Genomic DNA, 7,856 nt, shown 5'->3' on the forward strand with positions numbered 1-7,856 from the left:
TTGAGCATAAAATCAAATTTGCCAGGAAATACTTCAATTCATCAAAAGCACAATCCTCAGCAATGGGTGGGACTGTGTAAGTGAAAAATAGGACAAACAACTTGATATTGTTATCCTGCTTCATTTCCCAATCCCATGTCACACTTTTGTACCCCTTTAGTGTGGAAAGGCCCACGTGTTATAGAGTCATATGTGCTGAGCTCAGCTGAGCTCTCCAGAGAACTCGTAAATATCCATATTGGAAAGATTTTTTTTGACGTCGGTCTGCTCTCCACAGACCACCTTTTGGTTGAGGTTGATGACTGAACTTAAAGTGAACCTAACCCAAATGGCACACTGACACACAGTAGGAATAAGGTGAATATACCCCCCCCCCCCCTGTCTGGCTTGAAAGCCAGGTCCGGGATAAAAAGAAAACCAACTGCTCCATGTAATCAGGGTGCCGGGAGTGACGTCAGTTTTCATCGCCTATTTACCATTCCGGACTCAGAACCATTGAGTTTTTAGAACATATAGGTCTGGGAGCTGATAAGGCAATGTTTAAAAAATCATCACCACTAAAGGCCATATAATAAGGCTTAGGATTATCGGGAAGGGTGAGCATCATCACGCAATCTGCACGTAGAAGCTAAGATCCCCATTTCAAAACAATCATCACAAAAGTTATTTAAACCATGCGTATGAATTAACTGCATGTAGCCTAATGCCATCCACCGCACACGTGAAGGATGGACAGGCGGTATTAGCGGTGGGAGTATGGCCGAGGCAGCGCTTGCATGGTCAGGGGTGTGCAGGTACAAGTATAGGTAGGTGCCGTTGATATAGGATTTACATGAAAAGTCAATGGGTTGGTTTTGTTTTATAGTGGTGCTGCCAAACGTGATGCACTTCGACGTTTACCCCCGACTTTCCTCATGCAGTGTTGCCAAACTTTTTTGGTGACAAACGTCAAATTCATTCAATGAACTACTGGTACTTTTACCTAGTAATGCTTGCCATTTAACCCATGTGAACATTTCGGTGTCATGAAATTTAATCCGAAATGCAAATAACGGGGGCGTCCGGAAAATGGGCACAAAATCGGCTGATTGTTCTTTTAGTACAAGAATCATCATTCAAATCACTCACTGTTACTGAGTTTTCAACACAACCACCGTTTTCTGTCCACGGATCACAAAAAAGTATGCGTCCTTTTAGCAAAACGAAAACAAATCACACACATCCTTTAATGTGAACACTGAACTTTTTGTGATCCGTGGACAGAACCTTAAAACGGCGGTTGTGTTTACAACTCCGTAACTTGAAAAGTACATGAGTGATTTCTTGTACTAAAACTATAAAGAAAGCTTATGTTATGAATTGGGCTTTTATATGATAGATTTAGAAAGTGCTACATGCAGAACTTCACGAAAACAATGGTCCCGACATTTGGGCTTCGGGTTTTTTTTACTCACCCTGTGGTGCACACACCCCATCGTCCCAAGTCCTCGGTCTGAATGAATAACCAACCCACTCTGCCGGTTTTCATAGGAGTGGAAAGTTGCACAAAATGTGTTCCCAAGAAAAAAAATCGTCGCATGGACCCCTTTAACATCACAGTTTAAAAGAGAACGAACGTCTAGAATTTCATAACAGCTTGCATAAACAATTCATTTCATGCTTAAATGATTACAACCGAGATCAAGTTCGTTTTTACCGAGCCTGGACAATAAATAGCTTTGACAATTTGACAGACTGTATTATAAGGGATTACCTGCAATGGTTATAGAGAAATGATAATTGGTCAAAATGCAAAGAGAATTGGTTTGTCAATTGCCATATGCGTGTATAATTGTAAAAACTGCGTAATGATAGTAACCAGTATTATTTGGTGACGACATTTAGAATATAGCTTGAACATGACTTTTTTTTATACTTCAATGCATTATAGATATCCTTAGTTCTCTTCTGTAAGCTCCTATGGGATAACGAAAGAGTATTACATTTTGCAATTAATAAGTGTAATTAGGGTTGAAATGAAGACGACACGAAAACTCTGAAGTTTTGGACAACAAATTCTGCTTCGTGGGGCTTAATTTATTGAATACAATGGGAAAATTTGCGTACATCAGTCATCTCAATATGAATGCATTATGGTTCAGCACGTACCAAATGTTGGATATTCTACCGCATACTCACACGCGTTTTAAATCTACATCCCTAATATAAGACGTGGCATATTGGGCATGCAGTCTATGTTAAACAATGTTCATGCGTGCAAAATTTGCACAATTTATAACCCATACATGAATAACACCATAAAGAAGGAACAATCGAGTGTACTTACCTATGTTAATAAAAACACGGATTTATAAATATTCTACAGGTACGTATACCAGCAACAATTCCAGCATACCAATAAACTCGCGCTTCGGTAGGAAAGTGGATAAGGTGATGAGAGTCAGGGTTACTATACAACTGAAACCATAAAACTGTGCGGGAATTTATTTCGCTGCCTTAACTGTGGCAAGACATCAATGAGGAGTCTTGTTTCAAAGAGCATAGATACTCAAACTGACATGGCTGATCGCGGAGCAGATGAGACGGAGGATGTCGGATCAGACATGATAGGTAGGTTCCTATATGTTATGTTCGAACAGGGCACATATAGCCTCTGCTGGTAGTTGGACAAAATTGAAAATGACCCACAGTTTAGCAATGACCGACAGCATAAAATGCACTATAGACCTAAATCTCGATCATTTTGAGACCGTTCACTGTCGACGACTGATGATGTGAATGTTTGCTTTCCATTCCATTCGAAAGAAACAAGACCAGACGTTGAGGGTAAAATGTTATCGAGTCAGCCGATTATATAAAGGTCTCACTCGAACAAGAGCGGATCCAGAACAAATTTTTTTTTGGGGGGGGGGGAACAAAATGTTGGTCCCCCAAAAAGTGGGTAAACAAAATTACGGCGTGGAGTTCGGGGCCCGCTTAAGGGCCCCGGTTTGTTTTGGATTCTAGATGCTCTGTGGTGCGATCTGAGGCAATTTCTGACCACTTTAACCATTTTTTTTGAGGAGAAGATGGCGGTATCCACAGTGCCTACCTTTATTGCGACGTCACTTTAAAAAAAAAAATGGGGTTCTTGGCCCCCGTTGGTACCGCGCCCTGGATCCGCCCTTGCACTTGAATCAATTGAGTTTCCACTGAATCCACTCATAATTTGTCTTTCCGAATTCATTCACTCTTTAACAGAGTATAAATTTTCACTCCAAATATATCTTTCTTGTTGCTGTGTTATGTGTTGAATGCTATGTTATGTATCGTTCGGAATTCTATCAATTGTGCTACGAATGTTTTTATAGTCCTATGTAAATGTTCGCTTGAATGGAGTATTAATTTTATTAAATTATAGGTGATATATATATATATATAACGAGAGAGAAAGTGAAATTCCACTCCTTTGAAATAAGACTGTTTATGTTTAAAACATCAGATATATCGTTTTCAGAGAGACGTGCATAATGTAACAGAATAAATACATAAATAAATTATAAATTATTATGAATATGAACGGGGTCTGAAAACCAACCAAACCGTTTGCCATTACCGTGTTCTTTAAGTTGGTAAATATTGGTTCGATTCGTTTCTTGGACAGCTCCTGGGCATTTGTGTGGTAGCGGTAATCATAGCAGTGGTGGTAGAAACACCGATGACGACACGATGACGTCAGAGGATACATTTGAGGGATACGCCAAGACGTTTGCTAGGTATGTTGCTGCACGGTGAAAATGATAATTTTGGATGTGTGTGTGTTTTTGGCGTGGATTAACTGTCGTTTTTTATAGCGTGTACTTTGGGTTTAGATATTGTGTGAACTTTGGAATACGATAACAAGGGGAAGACCATATTGCAAAATATACTCTGTGTCTGGCTAACAGTTCATAAGTAGTAGAAGCCACCGCGATATGTGACAATTTCAACAGTTATTTATTCCTTTTTTCCTCATCTGAATGTTTTCTTTTGAACAAATTTCACAACCGTTCGTATTTATGACATTTGTTTTTAGAAAACTGAGCATCAGGCGGAAAGGCTCCGCCTCGAAACAAAAGATGCCGTCTCCGGAGCATCTCACCAGCAGCAGAGACGAAGACGACAACCAAGAAGACCCGAGCAGACCGGCCTTATCCACCTCCTTACTGGCCGATTATAGGTACGACATGTCCCACTATCGACGCGGGACGGCGGTGCTGATCAATATTGCGACGTTCGAGGAGGACGCCGACATGCCGACGCGGCTGAGCACGGGCACGGACGTGGACGGGCTGGGGAGGGCACTGGAAGATCTGGGGTTCCGGGTGAAACTCTTCCAGGATTCCACGTGTGGCCAGATAAAGAGGCTAATGCACTTGCGTGAGTCTAACATAAGCAGCAGCTAACTTGTTATGAAGCGATTTAAATTCCGCATTTCAAAATGAGTAGTTATCACTGATAAGAGTATGCAGTCTTAAAAATTCAACTTGATGATCTGTGCAGGGTACGGAATATGCAGAATCTTTTGTTATTACCTTCACTTCACATAATGCAAAGTGCATTGAATTTAAAGACAAAAGGTGTCCCTGGGCAAGCTCGCTTACTGTGTTTTAAATGACAACATCGAACTGTACACTGCCCATCTCAGGAGCTTAGATGTTTTATAAAGGTCCAAACTAGCAGGGGTATTATAGACAGAATTGTATGACTCGTGACTTGACTCAGACTCGAGTCCATTTTCCATGACTCGGACACGGACTCGAGTCACGATGACAAATGACTCAGACTCGGACTCGACCCTTCGGACTTGGACTCGACATGCGTGACCGGGGACTCGACCAAAATTACCACAAATCACTTATATTTTTCAACAGTATAATTACAAATTATTTTGAAGACTCGGACTCGACCTGATTGCGGACTTGGGAGAGGTGACTCGGACTCGGACTCGATGTTTTGTGACTCGAATAACCAGTAAATGACCACAGTTTGCCTACGTGGTTATGCCACTTGTTGCAAAGTATCATGCTCAGGGACACTAGCTAGCACCTGGCTTCAAACTCCAAGTAGAAGATCGTGAAGTTAACGTCTTCTATATGCAAGTGCAACTTTATTTCTCTCCCCTTTTAGTCAGCAAGGAAGATCACAGTGATACAGATTGCCTCTTGATCGCCATCATGTCACACGGTAGCGAGGGTGAGATATACGGCACAGATGGACCCATGTCAACCAGGGAAATCACAACACCCTTCCGTGGAGATAACTGCCGGAGTCTTATCGGCAAACCAAAGCTGTTCATTTTCCAGGTGGGTAGATCATGGGGAGAAGAATGAGAAAGTTAGAGTTTGGTGAGATATTGTAGGGTTAAAAAGGTTCTTGCCATTAATAGATTTTCTCCTCGCAATCCTGAATGCAATCTTTAGTAGCATCCTCTGTTGAGTCTTAATTCTGTTCAGTAGCTCTTGTGAAGTTGTCCAATGAGCACGTGACATGCCTGATGCCTTCTTTTCTATGAACACCCTTTCAAGGATACAAAGAACAATGTAGCTGAACGAAATGATTTTGTATACTACATGTCTACTTTCATAAGGAGACAATTACAATGTAGCAATATTATGAAATGGCCTAACTTTCTTTTGCCTTATATCCAGGCGTGCCGAGGAGGAATGGTGGACCAGGGCGTGGCTATAGACCGTCATGACATCGATGAACCGGACGCACAGATTGGCTATCAAGCGGCAAGGACCATTCCTGTTGAGGCAGACTTTCTGATGGCATATTCTTCTCCAGAAGGTAAAGTTATAAAGGGACATCTTCCAATGTTGGATAATACGATTCTTGACCCGGGCTTTGGTGCAGTTTGGTAGATTTTGGGTCTGACTTGATCGCTTCCGAATTGTTCGACTATATTGGTATAAAATAACTTTAATAGCTTTAATACGTTTAGGCCTATATCCTTACATTTTTTATTTGTTCCTGGTTCCCGGCGTGTTGCATGCAGGTTATGCGTCTTGGCGGAACGCAACCAGCGGAGCCTGGTTCATCCAGTCTTTGGTACGCGCATTTGAAGCCTACGGCGCCAGCTGGGAAGTGACCAGAATCCTCACGCTGGTCAACCGCATGGTGGCGCTACAGTACGAGTCCCTCTCTGTGAACACGTTCATGACGAGGAAGAAGCAGATGCCGTGCTTCGTGTCCACGCTGACGAAGGAGCTATACTTCAGACCAAAGGGCGCCCCCGGGGAACCTGCAACCAAAGTGGAATAAACTGGTCGACCAATGAACGTTATTACCACGAATGGTCTTCAGGTCCGCCAGGCTTGTTTGGAAATGCACATGTGTACAGGAGTTTATGAATAACCTTTAAATGGCCCATGAAGTCAATTTTTCTTAGGAACAAATTTTGTGCAACTTTCTACTCCTCTTAAACTCTGAAAATCATTTGACATCCCTTTTTGGTTAGTTGTATTGAAAACTGCGCACTTCTTTAAATTTTTGACTTTTCCCATGCTTTTCTGGACAACTGAGGGCGCTGTTGATGTGATGTCATTTCAGGAAGACACTGCACAGTTTAGGTTTTTTTTGTTAAAATTGTGAATCCAAAAATGTTTTCATTGAAATGTGAGAAAAGATTTCTCATTGGCTTACTGTCATGTACTGACACAACAACGAATCACAAAAGAAAAGGAAATTTACGACAGCGAAATATCCAAACTTCTGGCAACTTTTGGTGCTGAAATAGCTGTAACATGCAAAAAAATGACATCACACATTTGCTCATGAATATGGAAATTAACATGAACATAAGAAATCCAAAGGCACAAAAATACCCCTTGAAATGGCAAAACAAAAATTGAAAATAGGGATAAATGGGACACAAATGTGTATTTTCAAGGATTGCTTTAAAAAAAAATTGCATGGGCCCCTTTTTAAGGTCCAGTACATTATGTACTGTATGTTGCTTTGCAAAAGGCGCCCCGGCCCACGGGGTTAGATATTGAAATAGCGGCGATGAAATCCAGAATTCGCTGTGCACTTGAACTCAGCATACCGACACGTTTAACTCTGATAACGGTTACGAATGCATAAAGTGCATTGCTTGTGTAACGACACTATTTCTTCGTACCGTCACATATCCCGATAAAATTTAACCTGGGACAGTCAGTACAGATCGAATCAACAGCGACAAATTCAGGGTACTTCTGACGGCGAGCAAAATGTTTCCCGACCTAATTGTCAAGAGGTGTCTTTATGACAAGCATCGTATAATGTTGACAACACCTGGCTGTTTGGAATCCTCAAGTGCGCGGCGCCTGTTTGCCTGTTATATTTGTCATGGATGACGAAAAGATACCGTGATCATGTGTTGCTCACTATGCGTGTGCCAAAGCCACTACGAAGGACGGAAGAAAGCATACATAATTCAAGTCTCTCATGAATGTTTAAAAAACGGCTTAAAACATATAATCCTTATCCGTAACTCATATTGATATGTACGCACTTTCTTTCTATAACGTGCATAAACTTTTGATGATAAACAATACACGATCTGCAGATGGTTGAATTCACACAGTAGAAAATCATTTTTTCCAAATACATGCATAATATATTAAACCCCTTTGACGGCTTAGTTTACAGTCTCTTGTATACAAGTTCAAAGTTCAAACACCCATTCTGTTTTGAAGTCTATTGACCATTATGATTTGCCCTGATAAGCTCCAAGTTGGCTCACGCCCGTATTTATTGGTTTACAACTTGGAGCACCTGTTTAATTGTACCCAATAACAACTAAAGAACAAAGTTCACTGGGAGATATCCCCACCCAACAGTTGACATAA

The 7,856-nt window shown here is 41.3% G+C and overlaps 1 protein-coding gene across 3 annotated transcripts; it reads left to right on the forward strand.

Moving 5' to 3' along the window:
• Window positions 1-484: 484 nt before the first annotated feature.
• Window positions 485-6,581, forward strand: LOC119722092 (caspase-3-like). Of its 3 annotated transcripts, XM_038192114.1 has the most exons (7): window positions 747-806; window positions 2,366-2,610; window positions 3,644-3,755; window positions 4,055-4,398; window positions 5,149-5,324; window positions 5,670-5,811; window positions 6,020-6,581. In XM_038192114.1, exons 2-7 carry the CDS (start codon window positions 2,517-2,519, stop codon window positions 6,283-6,285), a joined length of 1,134 nt encoding a protein of 377 aa, XP_038048042.1. In that variant the 5' UTR covers window positions 747-806; window positions 2,366-2,516; the 3' UTR covers window positions 6,286-6,581. The 3 variants fall into 3 exon arrangements, with proteins under 3 accessions (XP_038048041.1, XP_038048042.1, XP_038048043.1); XM_038192113.1 differs by lacking the exon at window positions 2,366-2,610 and having other exon boundaries at window positions 485-806; XM_038192115.1 differs by lacking the exon at window positions 747-806 and having other exon boundaries at window positions 1,588-2,610.
• The last annotated feature ends 1,275 nt before the right edge of the window (window positions 6,582-7,856 follow it).

Source organism: Patiria miniata, unplaced genomic scaffold (genome assembly GCF_015706575.1).
Source record: "Patiria miniata isolate m_02_andy unplaced genomic scaffold, ASM1570657v1 HiC_scaffold_14, whole genome shotgun sequence".
In the NCBI taxonomy this organism is placed as follows: Eukaryota; Metazoa; Echinodermata; class Asteroidea; order Valvatida; family Asterinidae; genus Patiria; species Patiria miniata.